We start from the raw sequence: 18,266 nt of genomic DNA, 5'->3' as shown, positions 1-18,266 counted from the left end.
ATACTACAGAAGTTCTGGGTACCATGTACGACATAGTCAGAAAGAGCCCCTACTCAGCCACTTAGAAAATACTCTAAATAGGCCCTGGCTGGTTGGCTCAGTGGTAGAGCGTCGGCCTGGCGTGCAGAAGTCCCAGGTTCAATTCCCGGCCAGGGCACACAGGAGAAGCGCCCATCTGCTTCTCCACCCCTCCCCCTCTCCTTCCTCTCTGTCTCTTTCTTCCCCTCCCGCAGCCAAGGCTCCATTGGAGCAAAGTTGGCCCGGGCGCTGAGGATGGCTCTGTGGCCTCTGCCTCAGGCACTAGAATGGCTCTGATTGCGGCAGAGCGACACCCCAGATGGGCAGAGCATCACCCCCTGGTGGGCATGCCAGGTGGATCCCGGTCGGGCGCATGCGGGAGTCTGTCTGACTGCCTCCCTGTTTCCAGCTTCGGAAAAATACAAAAAAAAAAAAAAAAGAAAAGAAAATACTATAAATAAATTATATTTAAGGCTTCTTTTCATTCAGTCAGACAGAGCCAAGGGAGAAGTTCCATGCCAAGGGAGAAGTTCCATGCTTTTGTGTACAGCCATATGATTAGTTCACTAGATATACTGGGATTGATAATTATAGTGGCATTTGATAGTTTAGGTTAACATAATCTGAGCTATGCAGAAAGAACCATTTCATTTTGAAATGTGTCAAACATTTCTATATCCTTCAATAATGGACATGTTTCAGTTCCAAAAAGCACACAAAAATGGTAATTTGTTTTTCAATTTCTATTTGTTATTTAGTAGCCATCTTAGTATCAAAATATAGTACTTTTTTTTTTTTTTCTTGTATTTTTCTGAAGCTGGAAGCGGGGAGAGACAGACAGACTTCTGCATGCGCCCGACCGGGATCCACCCGGCACGCCCACCAGGGGGCGACGTTCTGCCCACCAGGGGGCGATGCTCTGCCCCTCCGGGGCGTTGCTCTGCTGCGACCAGAGCCACTCTAGCACCTGGGGGAGAGGCCAAGGAGCCATCCCCAGCACCCGAACCATCTTTGCTCCAATGGAGCCTCGCTGTGGGAGGGGAAGAAAGAGACAGAAAGGAAGGAGAGGGGGAGGGGTGGAGAAGCAGATGGGCGCTTCTCCTGTGTGCCCTGGCCAGGAATCAAACCCGGGACTTCTGCACGCCAGGTCGACACTCTACCACTGAGCCAACCGGCCAGGGCTCAAAATATAGTACTTTTTAAAAAATTTTATTTAGACAGTTTTAATGGGGTGACATTGGTCAACTACTAGACTACATAGATTTAGAGAAAACATCTCCAGATCATTTTGACATTCGATTATGTTGTATACCCATAACCCAATATAGTACTATTTTAAGAGTATAATTTTAAATTCCATTTCTAAATTAAAGGAATTAATAAAATGGAGCTAGAAACACCTATTTTAATATCAATAAACAACTTTCATGAAAAAATATGTTTTTGTGATCCCAGATATACCAATTTATGTTAAACTATTTTGTAACCTATACCACTATAAGCACATTTTATTATTCCATCAAGAATTTGGCAAAATATTATAACCATCGAGGATCTAAAAGTTTCAATTTCACCATTACAAACTACTTTTTTTACATTTTTTTTTTTTTTTTTTTTTTACAGAGAGTGAGTCAGAGAGAGGGATAGACAGGGACAGACAGACAGAAACGGAGAGAGATGAGAAGCATCAATCATTAGTTTTTCGTTGCACATTGCACACCTTAGTTGTTCATTGATTGCTTTCTCATATGTGCCTTGACCGCGGGCCTTCAGCAGACCGAGTAACCCCTTGCTGGAGCCAGCGACTTTGGGTTCAACCTGGTGGGCTTTTTGCTCAAACCAGATGAGCCCGCACTCAAGCTGGCGACCTCGGGGTCTCAAACCTAGGTCCTCTGCATCCCAGTCCGACGCTCTATCCACTGCGCCACCACCTGGTCAGGCTACAAACTACTTTTTAATGTTTGCTTTCCTTTCGTATGTTCAGAACTGCTCGACAAGGCAGAGCTGGGACCAGGGGGAGGCAGGCAAAGCAGAGGATTCTGAGAACAAGGCGTTAAATGCGGAACCTTAGGTGTCTTGCTTGCTCTAGTCCTAACCCTGCAGCAGGGTTTATAAATAGTAAAGCAAACACGGGGACTCTGGACCTCAAAGCTCATTCAGAATCGTGGCTGCCACTTGGTTGTCCCTTTCCTGCTTTATCGGAGAGAGACCAGCATCTGGGACCAGTCAAAAGATGAAAGGTTGGAAAGAGATGGAACTAAGGGACCTTTTCGGAGAAGCGAAAGGGAAATCGTGGGGGCCTGCTTCATTAAGGACAGAGGTTACCACATCGGTCATCACTAACTCACCAGACGGCTGGGAGAAAGGAGTGAGCTGATGACCTGGCGAAGAGTCCAAACCATTACTTCAACTACAGTGTGTTAGATAAAGGATAAATACATCTTCTAAATAAACAGTTTATTTCAAAATGTGTTCTCAACATAAATAATGCATAGAATTCTTTTCATAACTCTAGTTTTAAAAGTTTCTGATTTGCAATCAGTCTTGTTTACATAAGGAAGCCCTTAAATTTTTTAGATAAAATTATTTTCAGCAATAGACTCAAGTACAAACGACATATATCTGCATTTAGAAATGGAGATCAAATTATTGAGGTTTCACTAAGACCATTTTTTTTTATCTTTTCAAGGGAAATTACCTAGTGTAAATAATCCAGTGTGGACAATGGAATAAATGTAAACTTAGTAAAGAATCTAATAGGAAAACTCTTGTAGATATTTGTTAAGTGTTCTCAATAAGAGCTGGAAAAGTATTATCAATAAAATAAACTTTCAAGAACTTATAAGATATGACTTTTACTGCAGGAATCATGTAAACATTAAACTGCCTTGTGTTTGAACCTCCCCCACCCATTCATAACAGACGCTAAAAGCCATAAAAGCAAACTTTATGAGGTTCAAAATGAAATTTTAATTATTTTCTGTGTATTCATTGCCTTAATTAACTTACTTTTCTCTTTTTTTAGGATTTGAGCAGCAAAGATATGAAGAGAGATTTGTATATTGTTGCCCATGTGATACGAATAGGTACTGTTGTCCACTTTATTTATGAATACTTTTTTTTCACTTAAAATCTTTTGTTACCTATTTGTTTTGGACCCAAACTCTTTATTTCGAGTGTTCCGCTTTTAGGCATTCTCTTTATCAGAACGCCCTGCCTCTGTGTCAGCCCTCCGCCACAGGGATCTTCTAGCAGGTGGCACGGTTGCCCGCTTCACGGGTGGTGAATGGCCTTTGCTGTGTCTTGTATCCAAACGTATACGTCTGTGCAGTTTTCCACAAAGTGACCATCTTTATTGCAGGAGATGGAGGGCACCTCACTTCTACGCCATTTGTAATGAAAAAATGACTCTTTCGTGGTGGTTTGCCTAGCCTTGCTTCAAATTTTTGACGTAATTTGGAGGGCTGTGACAACCCATGTCTTCCTGCCTTCATAGGTTTGGGTTCTGGCAAGTCTCACATTTTGTCAGAGAAGATGTTTTAATCCTTTGCCTACAGCTACTCTTCAGTACTTTTGTTTTTGTTTTGCTTTACTTAATAAAGCGTTTATGGAGGTTCCAGTTTTGCATTTGCATTGCATTGCATTTTGCCAATGGACACAGCCCTGGTAAGCAGGAAAGGCAAGGTTTCAGCCTCTTTTTGAGATTCCTGTTCTGTGCTGGTTCAGGGGCGGCTTTAGCAGCCAAAATACTAAATTTTCTCAATGTGCCTAAATATAAATTTGTGAGCGCATTGGTTTTCCTAAGAAATTCATGAAACCTCTGTTTTATTGTCTCGTGATTAGTAAATGGACCTTTCGCGCCGAGGTCGGTCATAAGGATGATTGAATGTGATGCAGGGGCAGAGCCCTGGCCAGAGGCCTGTGTGGCCTTCCTTCTCATAAAGGCCCTTGCACCCCTGGAGGTGCTGTGTGGTCCTACATTAGTCTTTTGATTTGGAGGATCTCCGCGGTGCCTGTAGCTCTGGCAGTTTTGGATGACAGTCAGGGATGCTAGAGAGAGGCATGGAGTTCTCAGTCTGACCCGTGCTCTCCTGTGCCCCAGGCCGGATGCTCCTGAACGACTCCAAGAAGGGCCCCGCTCACCTGCACTACCGACGGCCGTATGGCTGTGCCGTCCTCAGCATCCTGGATGTCCTCCAGTCGCTCACAGAGTTAAAGGAAGAAAAGGACTTCGTTCTTAAGGTTTACACGTGAGTAATGGACATCAGAAATACCAAGGGTTTATAACGTAAGACATCCCAGCCCTGTCCTCAAGAGCAGCGGTTCTTAAGCTTTGTGCAACACAGAGTCATCAGGATACGTAGGACAGAGAGCGTTTTGAAAATGCAGAGATTTTTATCTAAGGTTTGGGGTAGGGCTCTGGCAGCTGTATTGCTAACAAACTTCCAGGTAATTCTGAAGCAGCCGAATTGGGAGCCTCTTTTCCTAAAGTGAAAGTCTGGTGGTGCACATTTCCTCTTCTAGGCAGCACTAACCAGCCTTATTGTATATTTACCAGAAGGCTGATAATGGGATTTTTCATGTGGTTTGGATATAAAAGAGTCTTGTGTGTCTAATGCTTGCCCACAGCTATGGTAACTGAGGTGATAACTGAGGCCGATTACTTCAAAGAATGATCACGAATCGTGCTGCCCTGTCTTTGAAGAAAAGCCAGTTTTTCTGGGGAGCTGAGCTTTTGCCCTTCCCTTCTGCCCCCTCAGATCTATGGGTCCCGTCCAGCCAGGTTGCATTTTTTTTTAGTGTTCATCAGCCATGGGACCTGCCTTACAGAAACAATGCATCCCATCCTGACTCTGTTAAGCAATATGGGAAAAAACTAATAAAGAAACACTGAGGCCCTGGCCAGGTGGCTCAGTGGATAAAGTGTTGTCCTGGCATGCCAGAGGGTGTGGGTTTGACACCCCTCCTGAGTCAGGACACATATGAGAAGCCAATGAGTACGCAGCTAAATGGAGCCACTAAGTGAAACAGCAAATTGAGGCTTCTCTCTCTCTGTTCCTCTCCTTCCCACTCTCAAATCAATGGAAAAATTAAATAGGTAATACATAAGAAACACAGAATCCAGGCATGTTGTCTGATTTTGCTTCTATAAGGCATGAGTAGTAATGCCAAAAACGTAAGTTTAGTAAGTTTTTAAAACAAGTGTATTTCTGTGAGAATATTTTTTAAAATCTTATTTTGGTGATAACCAAACATTTTTCCATGTTTAATCTGTCAATCACCATGTTAATATATTTTCATATTTTTCTGGATAATCCATTCTGTCTGGTTCAGATATGAAGTGAACTTAATCCACAATTGTACTTTTTGGGCCTTTATATAAAGAACCGTATTTTAGTGATTTCAAAATAAGAGTCATATCTCTTTATTACCTTTTTTGCCTTAGCTCTCTTCAGATTTATATATTTGATGGGTTGAGGCTCTTCCTTTGGAATAGTAACTTACAAAGGAAACTTTGGTGGGTTTTCTATTCCTTTTATGCATCAGTCACCAACTTTCTCTATATACCGTATCTCTTTCTTGATGGCTGATGGGACCTGCTTCTTGACATACCCTCCTCATTTTGAAAAAGACTAAAGAGAAATCCAAACTTACCGTCACCATCTTGCTTCATTCTGTCCATGCATTTTATAGATAGCACTCGAGGACGGCTTCCCCGAGCCTGTCTCAGCTGTTCCTCGCTTCAGCACAGATTGTCACTGTGGGCGGGGCCTGCACAGCGTCCCTCTTGAAAGCATGCTGTCAGGCCTAATTGAGCTAATTGCTTTTTAAAACAACAGCTTTCAGTCCCAACGTGTCACTTTGCAAGAAGTGAGATTCGTGTGAAGCTTTTTACTTATTTAGCTTCTTCCTTTGGGCTGAGTCTAATATATCAACTCTAAAAGCCAGAAGAACATGGTTTTTATAGAGAAGATAGTTTAAAATTTTTTTAAAGGCCTGATAGAATTGAAATGGAGGATAGTTTTTCCACTTGAAAATAATACCAGTCTTTCAAACAGCCTCCCCACTGCATGTCGGTCCCGCTGAGTTTGCGCTCCGAGTGGAAGTCCTCTAGGTGCAATCTTGTAGGTCCGCCTCGCACAGCGCATCGAGCCCTCAGGAGGAGCGGCGTTTTGCGATACGTTTCAGGGGACATGGTTGTTAGATTGAGTTGGAAGATGAAAAGTTTTACTAATAGCTACTGTTAGTGTCTTAGCCTTTGTTAGGCCAGGATTTTGCAAGGATAAAAATCAATGAATTGGCAAAATATATCATTAGTTCTTGACATTCTCTTCATTTCTTTCATTGTTCAGAATCAGCCTCAGACAGAGAAGATTTATTATTTCTTGCCAAGGTTGCTGCTCTGGCTTTATAGATGTTGTTTAATATCATGTGTGTATGGGAAGTGCCACACCCTTTCTTAGAAAACATCTTTGCATCTTCCAGCTTTATGGTCCTTTCATGGTCCTTTGCATGCCTTCATCGCTGCACTCTCCTCTGGTCACATTGCTTTCTCTCCTTATGTCTGTATCTTCTCTCCTGTCTGTCTTTTTTTTAAGATTTTATTTATTGATTTTATAGGGGGCAGGAAGGGAGAAGTATCAACTCATGGTTGTTTTACTTCAGTTATTCATTGCTTGCTTGTGTGTGCCTTGACTGGGCAAGCCTAGAGTTTCAAACCTGTGACCTCCACAGGCCAGGCTCTTCTGTCTGTCTTAAATCTCCCTTTGCATTTCTTTAAGGATATTTGTCATTAAATTTAGTCTCACCCAGATAATTCAGCATCATCTCCTCATCTCAAGATTCTTAATTACACTATTACACTTGTAAGGACCCTTTTTCTAAGAAAGGTAACATTCACAGATTCTAGGGATTTAGGATATGGATATATTTTTAGGGGCTACCATTCAATCCCCCATAATTTGTGATGAACACAAACTCTGAATTAGAACTATTTTTAAAATCATCATCAATGGGGAGCCTGGTGTTGCAGAGATGGTGTGCTCTCTACAAACAGGTTGGTCCCAAAAGGAGGAAGAGGCAGAACTTAAGATGTTCATGCCTGGGTCCTCCTCCTAGATGCACTGGCTAGAGGAGATAGTCCCAGGACAGTGATGGAAGGGGCATAAGTGTCACTCACAGAAGCCCTTTTACCACCTGGAAAAGGAAGGAGTGAAAATAAGTATTCCTGCTAAAACACTATAATTATATATACGCTCTTTGTCTTTTTAATTTGTCTGTATTAAAATAAACACTTAAGTTATAAAATAAAAATGGTTTAAATTTTTTATTAAGTAGAAAGACAATTTCTCATGGCCCATGAGAGCCCATTAGAAAGAATCAGATTGGTTGACTTGTGTGTCAGCATGGTCTTAAAGATTATTGAGCTGGGCTGTTTTTATAGAAATTTTTATAGAAATGTGTGCTGTTTATCTTGATCCTTCTCGATGCTTCTCTCTTCTTTTGCACTGTAAGTGAGGACTGCATGAACCAGTGATCCGCCTCAGTAGTGTTCCTAAATCTAGAGAATGTTGCCTATTTTCTAGCTTGTTAGGACTTTCAACCAAATAAAGGCCAAAATAAAGCCAGTCGCACCTTGAGAAAAAGAATTTTAGCATGGAGTGTTTGCACTAAATTAAATTTTAACCACGATCGAGACTGTTGAGTTAGGTGAAGGTAGACAAACTGGGCGAGGTGATTGATGTCAGGGAGACAGGTGTCCTTAAACTGGTGCAGGGGCAAGATTTTTTCAGGTTACTGGCCTCTGCAGCCCCTTCTCTCTCATCCTCCCTGCTTTTGGGACCAGGCAGACCTGCATTTAGACTCCAGCTCCGCCTCAGTCCCTCATCTGTAAAATGAACATGATAACACCTACTTTATGGATGATGAGAATTAAGTGAAATAAAGTGTGGGAAAGTACCCCAATCATGACCTGCCTATAGTAGATACTCTTCTAAAAATGCAAACCTAAATGTCTTACAATTAATCGTTTAAAATTCTTTGACTACTTTTTTGGGGTTGCCCACTTTGGGGAAAGATGATAAGAAAGGGTGTGAATGCCCATCAGAAACACAGAGATCAGGAAGAGAAGGAGGAGTGGGGAAGAGGCCCGTGTTCAAGTGTGCTCCGGTACATGAGTGAGTGAGAAGGGTGCTCTGAACTCTCTATCGTGCCCCAGTACTCTGGAATGCTTGGAGACCCCATGGAGAAAACCAGACACCTCTCATCTTATTCCTTGAGTGAAGTCCCTGGATGTGTAGTGGTGAAGTATCACTTCCTTGCCTGTGCTGGGCATCGCCTTTGTGGGGAAGGTGGACTGCCACAGAGGCATCCAGACCTATTTAGATCACAGTCTTTCGTGCATCTTATGATTGAGAATAAACTGTTGACATCGGTAATCATACTCTAAATATTAATTTGATTGGGTATGGCATAATCATGCCTGGTTATAATCACAACTCATTTGATTATTTAATAAATGCTTATTTACATTTATAATTTTTCCTTACAACATGTCCTAGTGATTGGTTAAAATATGCTGATGACACTATATCACTTAGTTTCAAATGATTTGAGGAACTCCTCTTGGCATTCTAGAAAGGGAAATGTTTGAAAGGCCAGTTGGGAGATGGTTACACTGGTCCAGGTGATAATGACTGAACAAAGGCCATGAAGGGGAGAGGTCAGTGTGACAGATTTTAAGATAGCAAAATCTACAGAAGATGGTGGCAGTTGGAAGGGTTCTGGTTTGGTGAACTAGTGGGTTCCACTTAGTGAGGAGTCTCTGGGAGTAGACAGGTTGAGGGGAGATGACAAAAGCTCTCTTGTAGCTGTGGAGGTCAGGAACTTAGGGATAAGTCTGGGCTGGAGACGTTTTGTGGCTTGGCAACTTCTGGAGGTGGTTGAAACTATGGGAGTCGGTGGGATTGCCCAGGAAGCTTGTAGGTTAAGAAGGAAATGGGCTGAAGGCAGAGCTGTTCAGGCCACCAATATTTAAGGGGTGTGCAGTGGCAGGGACACACTGTCCCTTGTCTGGCCTCTGGATTGTATGTGTTGGGGGAAAGGCACATGTGAGTGAAATAATCCACACTTTCATTGTTAATGTGACCAACAAAGCACAGGCCCCTCTCTACTGCCAGGGAACCAGTCAGAGTCTTTTGGAGAAAGGGAGTTAATTTTCAAGACTCTTCTTCTGAAATGAGAGTGGGGGGAGGGGCTATGTTATTTATGACAAAGTATAGTCAGTTCTGTTGAAGAAAGTATCTACTGGTCTTATAAACCTAGAACGTGACAGAAAACTGACAGAAAGACACATCTTTGGATCTCTACCAGCTGGGCACTCCTCTGTCAGACAGTCAGACAGGATGGGCTGGATGTGATGCTGCCAGCACCTCTCACTTTTCGTTTCCAACTGAGTTGCTAAATCATAAGTGATCATATTAAAGAACATTCTCCCCCTTCCTTTGTCTGGGAAGAATTCTGCAAGCAGAACATTATCTTCACAGCTCTGTGAAAACCTTATCTTTGACAATTCTTTGCAGGCATATTTATAACGACTGAAGAGTAGGAAGAACCACTGATGGAGTAACACAATTAAGCCAGTGACCAATCTTTTTTAACTCTGTGTGGCTTCTATACAAACCTATTTATGTATGTATGTATGTATGTGTGTGTGTGTGTATTTATTTATGAGAGAAACAGAGACAGAAAGGGGGAGAGAAGCATCAACTCGTAGTTGTGTCACTTTAGTTGTTCATTGATTGCTTCTTATATGTGCTTTGACTGGGGGGCTCAAGATGAGCCAGTGACCCTTGCTCAAGCCAGCAAGCCAGTAACCTTTGGGCTCAAGCCAGTGACCATGGGATCATTTCGATGGTCCCACACTCAAGCCATCAACCCAGTACTCAAGCTGACAAGCAGATGAGCTCAAGCCAGAGATCTTGGGGTTTTGTACCTGGAACCTCAGCATCCTAGATTGACAACTCTATCCACTGTGCCACCACCAGTCAGGCAATACAACCCTTTTTTTAGAAAGCTGTTGTGCTTCACACTGCTAGATGGCAGACGGTATAACTTACTGAGGTTTCCTCTTAGAAATGGTGGTACTGGACTATATACTTCTGAGCTACCACAAAAAAAACTTGTGGATTTTCCTTTGTCCATGGGTCCTATTTTCTGGAGTCAGTAGGTGCATACCTCCTTATCCAATGGGCATGAGTGGAGCCAGGGCTATGGGGAATGTCAGTGTCACGTGGAATTTTCAAGAGATGACCCCTGGGCTCATTCTAGTTAGTTCATTGAGGTGTCTGCATTAAGATGAGGAATTACTAGTCTCTGTTCCTAAGTTATACTAACTGGTTGTGTGGTCATAGCCGTTGAAGTTGCCCTTTAGAAGGGAAGACTCTAAAATGTGGTAAATAAATAGAGATACAGTGTTGTTCCTTCATTCTTCTATATTTAGGCATCTGGCTTTTCTACTAAGACCTCCTTCCCCTGGACCACAGAGGATTTCACAGTGAACCAAACGCACTACTCTCTTTTTTGTTTTGTTTTGTTTTGTTTTGTTTGGCTGAAATACAGCTACAGGCACACATGCTTATTGCCCTGTGTTTACTAGGGGTTTTCTCTGGGGTCTGTATGGTGATGGCTGAAGGACAGAACAGAGCCAGTGCAAGGCATGTCAGTTTGTAAACAGTAGTTTGTTGAGAGGAGCTGTTTTTCTTCTCTATGGGGAACTTTCCTCTGGAGCCTAGTTTTTGTTTGTTTGTTTTTGGCATGTGTGTATGTAAAGAGCTAGAGAAGAAAAGACTTGACAGTTGGCAGAGTACAACTTCAGGGAAGAGAGTATTTTGCCAATTAAACAATATTTATAGAGATTCAGCTTAGAGTTTCTATTCTTTTCCCAAGCGTGACTCTTCCATGTGTCTCAACAGAAAATGAGCCTTGTCTAATTCAGTAAAATATGCACTTATTTCTTTTGAAAAGTGAGCTTGAAGTGTCCCTTCAAACTTGGTGTCACACACTGGAATGCCAGGCCAGATGTTTAAGACCCTTGAGAGTCACCACGCCTGTGCTTCTGTTGCAGGTGCAACAATGAGAGCGAGTGGTCCCAGATCCACGAGAACATCACCCGCAAGTCCAGCACCAAGTACTCCGCCCCCAGCGCCAGCCACGGTGACGTACTTCTCTGGCTACAAATACAACTGTGTGTTGTATCTGCAGTTGCCGATCTCGCACCTAATCGATGTGTGCTGATCAGTTGCCGCATGTAAAGTTCAGTTCCCTGCAGACATTTCTTCTCCTCTCCAAGTACTCGCCATTTCTTTCTGTAATAATCCGAGACCTTTTCTAATTAATCCCAACCAAAATACATTTCCTTTTTTTTCTTTCCTGTGACAGATTCTATGTGCTGTTAGGTAACTTGAGTTCCAGCGTAAACCCAGAGTGAACAGAAGTGTCGCAGGGTCTGTCACATTGTGAAGTCTGTGTTTCTTTGAGCAAAGTGGACACACCCAGCCCTCGCCCCTGCAAAGAGACAGATACTGCTATCACTCTTCCTGTTCCTATCACAGCCGGGCCTGTGACTATCTCCTGGTAGCCATCACTCTTCTCCTTGTCCTAATTAGCATAACATCTTCCCCCAGTTCTAGATGTTAATTTTCTGCTCAACTCCCAAATTTCTACAGCCATGAAGTTGCTTCCTGTTGACCCATAGACCACCACCTGAATGTACCATCCTGTTTACAGCTCGTCTCATTCACAGTCTTGGAGGCACTTCCTAACTCCATCTAGGCTTGACCTCACAGCCTTCTAGCCAGTGACTGCATCGGGGCCCCTCGGGGGCAGGGAAGGGGGCAGTTGCCAGGAGATTCTTACTTTGTTCAAAACTCCGAGGGTACAAGTGATGAGCCAGACTCCAGCTCACCTGAGGGGACATTACAGATCCTCCCAGATTCTGAAGAAAACCCCTGGGCTCATCCGGAGGGTGTGAAGCTCGCAGAGTCTGAGACAAGGCTCACCTCGCTTCCCGGAAACACCCCTTCTTTTCCTTGTAGTGCAGTCGTCCCCTGCAGGGAGAACATGGTGTCTGCTCTACTCTCGCTGTCCCAGCCATTGCCAGGTTGAAGTCGCACACTGCTTCCCACACTTGGCTGTGCTCCTGGTGTAAAGCACAGCACCTCTTGGCTCATTCACTTCGGCTGGTGGGGCACCTGACGCAAGGTCTGCTTTGGGCACACTTGTTTCTAGGCTGTCCTTGTTCCTATAGACTTCTCAGGGTCCTTAAATGTACGTACAGTTCATGTAGCTCATCGCTCCCATTCAGTATTCACTAGGGCCAGCCAGGTCCTGGACCGAATGCTGATTAACAGAAAGACAACTCAGTCTCCCAGACCTCAGTCTGTGTTTAATAGACTAGGTCTCTGGGTTATTGAGTTTGTCTTGACTTGAATTCCTTTAGCTTTCTAGAATGTTTCTTCAGAATAATGTATATTTTCTGCATCAATGTGTTTTCTCAAGAAAAATGCTGAACTTTGCACATTTCCCTCTGGAAAAAAATGTAACTCTTCTGTCTTTTCAAGAACTACAATGCAGGGTGAAAATGTGGGTCTGAGGAAGAAACTGCTTTTGTTTCTGCAGGCCTTATCATTTCCCTCCAGCTTCTGCGTGGAGACATGGAACAGATAAGGAGAGAAAACCCCATGATATTTAATAGGGGAGTGGCAATTACAAGAAAACTGGGATTTCCTGATGTCATCATGCCAGGTAGGTCGAACTTCTTGGGGCTGGGGTGAGAGAAGGGCTGGGAGGGTGGAGTTCAGTGCTCGGCTCAGGAGCAGGTGGCGGACTGCAGTGGGGGAGCCCCGCCGCCATTAAAGCTGCTGCACCCCAAGTCAGGTTGCTGACAGCAGCCTGCAGCCAGTGGCCCCTCTGACCTGGTTGGCGTTTGTTCTTTCCCATGAGCCCCCAGGCACAGTCACCAGGCCGCATGGCACAGTCACCAGGCCGCATGGCAGTCCAGGTGACGGGCTTCATTGTGTCTGCAGAGGCTGGGTGGTTGCACCTCCGTGGAACTCCATGGGGATGCCTTTTACACTCCTCTCGAACACTGCATTCCTTAGAAGGGAATTGGCTCACAGGAACTTTCTCTTTAAGGGGAAGAATATACCAGAATACGTGCCTGTAGTGTTGCTGGATCCTACTTCATTTTTGAACAGCAGATGCGTTTTAACATATTAGAGAAATGGGTCAGACAAGTGGTATCCATTAGGCACCGAGAATTCTACAGCCTGGCCGGTTTCTCAGGAATCGTCTCCCCCCCTCGTCCGATGCGTGGTGGAGAACTGGGGCACAGAGCGGGGATGTACTGACCCTCTGGTGTGGGTCCATCAGGCCAGGCCTCGGTTCACGTTTCCTGGTCAGGCGGATGCAGGCAAAGGCGGAGAGGTGGGTCCGTACAGGCCCTCGGAGCCGAGAGACCTGGAGGGCGTGAGAGAAGGTAGAGGGGTATCTCAGACGGTGGCAGGCGGTCTGATAACCACAGAAGATTTGAACAAAGAGAGGGAAATCAGAACAGACAAATAGCTGGTTATCTGGACAGATCACAGGAGTTATGAATCTGCCCCTTTCAGTGAGTTTTAATGATCTGTTCAAAGCTTGTTTGCTTTTATGTAGAAGGGCCAGGCTAGGCCAGGCCAGGCTAGGCTGAACTGGTTGTGACCACTGTAAATAGCACCTACTCGGAGTTCTTCGCGATGCTCTAAGTTCTCTCGTAAACATTTGCCAGTGCATGGCGACTGAGAGCGTGGCCTGAGCATAGAGAGGTCCTCTGTGATGGATCACAGCTACTTCCCGCCTCCCCTAGGCCCAGCCTTGCTTTCTGCGGCCTTGGATACCTCCCCATAGACGCTGTGCACGCAGAGCGGGCTGCTGGGAACAGCCTTCATCTCTGCTCACGCACGCAAGGAGGGCCTTCGGGATGGGAACCGGGACCGCCCAATCGGTTCCATGTTTATTCTTAATGCTAAGGAAGCTTCATGCTGATGAGAGGCCCCTGTCCGGCTGCTATCGATGTCCTTTGCAGGATGTTTTTCCCCTCCTGTCCTGACAGCTCTCCTCAGCCCTCTGTGACCCTGGTTATCAGGGAAAGAGCCCAGGCATAGCCCCCCCAGCTTTCTGGCAGTGTGTCATGGAAGAAAGAGGAGGTGGTTACCCAGATTTATCTGGTGATCTTTTTAAATTAGATCTCCAGGCTCATGAGGTGGCGTCACAGATTCTAAGAAATGTATTTAAACTTTCTTTTAAGGACTCATTTGTGTAAGATTTGGACATTTCCTTCCTATTAGTCTTCACACAGTCATAGAATTAAAACCAAGTGAGCAGAGACTAGAAAGGGACAAGTTTCAGTGAAAAAAATGTTTTTAAGCAAACTTTGATTTCAAAAGTGACATTGTCCAAACCTCATCTATGGAAAGAGATCTTTTTTGTGGAACATGCTTCATCTCTTTACATCACTGGCACACAGGTTCATGAAGGACTTCTGGGCATGCTAGACGTCCCCATGGAAAGGCGCTGTAGCAGGCAGTGGGAAGGCAAGCTGGAGGGAAGGGGCATTCCCTCCCCTGAGCGACTAATGGATCATCATGTGGTCTGCCCCACAAGGCCGAGACACTGGCAGTCCTGGGAGGTCCAGGCTGGGCTGAGAGCATGCTGCTTTCTGTGTTGTGTGCCTTTGAGTACAGGGTTGAAGCTGAAAGTAAGGATGGTTCACAGGCAGAAAGCAGTCCTTTGTGCACAATCTCTCTCTTCCTCTACCCTTCTTCCCCTGAAGAACAGGCTTTTTGCACAGATGGCCACGGTTGTGAATTCACAACTACCAGCCCCCTTAATGCACCTCAGGATGTCAGAGTGGGTTTGCCATCCTTGAGTGAGGTGCCAGGGCTGGCCTGCCCCTCTGGCTGCAGGAGCAGGAAAAGTATGCAGGAGTGGTTTATGCTGTGGCCAGCCTGTTTGGGAAACCATGACTGGGACAGTCCTGTGGTGAGACTTCCAAGCCCTGCTCACCTGGCTCCCTGCAGCTGGTTCAGCTTTGTCTGTGGGAATATTATACCCGGGCTGCGGTGGCCTCTCAGCTCTCACAGTGCTGATGTGACCAAGTTACAAGAAGTTGCAGCTGCTTCTTGACACATGGATATATGGGAAATGAACAAGAAAATAAATTATGTCACTAAACTGTAAGCATTTTTAACACTTAAGTCTGAGAAATTAGAGTAAATGTAAAAATCAGAATTACTCATAAACTGTGATGCTTATTTTAAAACTACCCAGCATTTGGCAGACACTCATTTGGAAAGATGGCCCAGGTTTGTCTTTGTCAAAGCATAGTGACATCTTACAGCTCTGAGTTACAGACTGTGAGTGTTCAGGTGGAGTTCAGACAGGCTCTAGCACACCAGCACCAACACACCATTTCAGGAAAGGTCCTTGTGATGGCCCCACAGTGCTTCCCTTGGGTGTGTGGGAGAACACGTGACTGCTGTGAACAGGTGTGTACTGTGCGCCATCGCCGGGGCCCCGACTTCTAGGTTATAGAACAAGTAGACGTGGGGATTTAAGTCAAATTTGGAAACTGAGCACTTACAGCCTTTTGTTGGTTTGTCACATTTCTGTGGTACATTCTCCTTCCCTCCAAACTCATTTTAGTTCAATACAAAAGCCGAACTCTGTAGCACACTTTGGCTCCTTTCTTAGATTTTTTTTTAAGAAGATGAAGAGGAAAGATGGGAACATCTTTCCAGGTGAACAAGGTGTTCCAGGTGAACAAGTTGAAGTTAACTCTGTTCCCATTGAGTCACTTCTCAGAATTAGCCCCCAAAACACCTTAAAGAAAGCTGTCGGCTAAACGACTGTAAATGGAAAGGGATGATTTAAAACCCCTTGCTCGAGAAAAGGCTGCACCTTGTCCAGCCCATGCCTGAGCCAGCAGGGTGTATCGCCACCTCCCGCAGACCTCTCTCATTCTTAGCTGTCCTGGAGGGTCTGTCTCTGTATTGCAGTCAGGAGCAATACAGAGTTCCCTCATGGCCCTGTGGGGATTGTTACATTTTACCTTGTTTTCTAAGCCTTGAATTTTTAAAGTTGTCATTTACTGTGAGCAATTATGGACCATGTTTTTTATTAAATGGTTTTCTGTCTTGTCGGACAAAATCTGCCCTTTGATTTAAAACATATCAGAATCACCTGTATGACTTGAAAAACACATATTTCTGGGCCCACTGAAAGAGTTTCGCTCTGTCTGTTGAGGACTCGACAACCGACATTTCTCACGAGCTCACAAGGGACAGCGATGCTGCCTGTGCGGGACTCCCTTGGAGCACCGGGCCCCAGGAGTACGCTGCTTTCGGGGTCCTTTGCCCTTCCTGGGTCAGACCCGGCAGGAGGACGGCTCCTCTCTGGGTCGCCCCGAGCTCGCCGGGAGAAGGCAGCAGTGCAGCATGCTCTTCTTCCAGGAGACCCTCCCCTCCGAGATACACTGTGCTTTGCTCTGACCCCTGGGAAAAAGTGCATGCTCCATCGCTGACCTGCAAGTGATGTTTTATTCTTTTTTCCTGTTTGTCTTAATTGTTCTTGTTTCTCTCTGTGCTGTCCCCTCATTCTCTCCCCTTTCTTTCTGATGCAGAGATGAAGATAGTTGGGTGTAAGTTCCTGCTTTTGTGTGTCCTGTCTGCTTTTTGCCTGCTTTGTTTCCATCCTCATTTGCCTCATGGAATGTTACAATCCTGGGGTGGGGGGTCATGTGCATTATTAATCCTTCATCAGCCTCACCTTCTGGGGTAGCTGACCAGACGTAAGAAGAGAAGCTACCGGCCCAGCCTAGATTACTTCGGGTGATCATTAAGATCTGAGGAGGTAAAGAACCTGTCGGAATGTTTAGAAAACCTTAACATGCCCTAGGTGTAGAGCTACAGGGAAAGATTTTTATGGGACAGATTAACCACTCCCACTGAAAGAAAATGAATAGGCTATTCCAAGCCACAGAGCATTGGAAAGGTGAGAAGCTTCTCTTTCCAGCTCTGCTGGACGCATCTCACACAAAGGGCAAACATGCAGAGACATGAGTTTTGAAAGAAGCTCTGCTCAAGGGGAGTGATGAAAGTATAATACTTACCACAAATAATTCACAGGACTGTGGTCTGAGTGTCAAGTGCGGCTTTGGCAATATATCTAAGAAATAGTTCAGGAATGGTCACATCTGGTCCACAGCAGGTTGGAAGATCATCACATCATTAGCCCAAGAAAAGAATAACCAAATATAGTGAAGTCACTGTGCCCATTGCTGTCGTCCTGTTAGAGCAGGGGATGTCACTGACTTTGGAACAGTAGAAATCAGTAGACACTGAAGATATGGTTAGAAAAATAAAGAACCCATCTTTCATGTATACTGTAAAAAAATCCTCCCAAGAGTTGTCGCCACTACCACCTTCATCTTTCCCCTGGCCCTCTTTCTCTTCCTCCCCCTCCCCCTCCCCCTCTCCTCTCCTCTCCTCCCCCCTCCTCCCCCTCTCCTCCTCCTCCCTTCTCCTTTTTTTTTTTTGTCTCTTCCTCAAAATAACGCTACTACGCAACTACAAAATAAAATATTGGTATGTAAGGTCGGCCGAAGGAGGACACCTGAGTTCAGGTTTTAAGGAAAGTTTGTTAGGGGGTCATCTGCTGGGCTAACTCCTAAGACAGGTCAGCAACCAGTTCTCTAACAGATCGGGTTAAATAGGGGATTTGAGGGTGGGGGCTGGTGGTCCTTACAGGGGGGGGGGGGGGAATGTAGCTTCCAGAAATTTTTGTAAGATTAACCATAAGTAAGCTAGGGGACCTTCCACACCCAGGTTAGTCACCCGGATGCCCAGGGGTAGTGACCTGGAACATCCAGTTTGTCGGTGTCCCTTTGTCCAGTTAAGGGAGGAGGGGGTCATGGCCCCCACCTGCAGCCCAATCAGGCTATATTCTTTACACTTTCCAAACTGAATGGTTGCTAATGTCTCTACATCTCCATGAATGTTGTCAAGCGACTTCACCCTCATTCTGCCAAGAGATAGAATTAACACCATCACAAGTAGGCTGCTATGTCTGCTAAGAGCAAGTTCTAGTTTTAATGTGGTCTTAAGGGAAAGAAAACACTATCCACAAAGTCCCTTCCAATCTATCCAGAAGTA

At 44.9% G+C, this 18,266-nt stretch overlaps 1 protein-coding gene across 7 annotated transcripts in view; it reads left to right on the top strand.

Moving 5' to 3' along the window:
- DOCK3 (dedicator of cytokinesis 3) overlaps window positions 1-18,266 on the top strand; it is a 257,811-nt gene that overhangs the window by 141,497 nt on the left and 98,048 nt on the right. For all 7 annotated transcript variants that reach the window (XM_066245908.1, XM_066245906.1, XM_066245904.1 and 4 more), the window contains exons 11-14: window positions 3,044-3,104; window positions 4,121-4,268; window positions 11,144-11,232; window positions 12,697-12,822. In XM_066245908.1, coding sequence (XP_066102005.1) covers window positions 3,044-3,104; window positions 4,121-4,268; window positions 11,144-11,232; window positions 12,697-12,822 — 424 coding nt within the window. The remainder of the gene's footprint in view (window positions 1-3,043; window positions 3,105-4,120; window positions 4,269-11,143; window positions 11,233-12,696; window positions 12,823-18,266) is intronic.

This window comes from Saccopteryx bilineata, chromosome 10 (assembly GCF_036850765.1).
Source record: "Saccopteryx bilineata isolate mSacBil1 chromosome 10, mSacBil1_pri_phased_curated, whole genome shotgun sequence".
Classification (NCBI taxonomy): Eukaryota; Metazoa; Chordata; class Mammalia; order Chiroptera; family Emballonuridae; genus Saccopteryx; species Saccopteryx bilineata.
The sequence above is the reverse complement of the archived record's forward strand: the minus strand, read 5'-3'. Positions and strand labels throughout refer to the sequence as shown.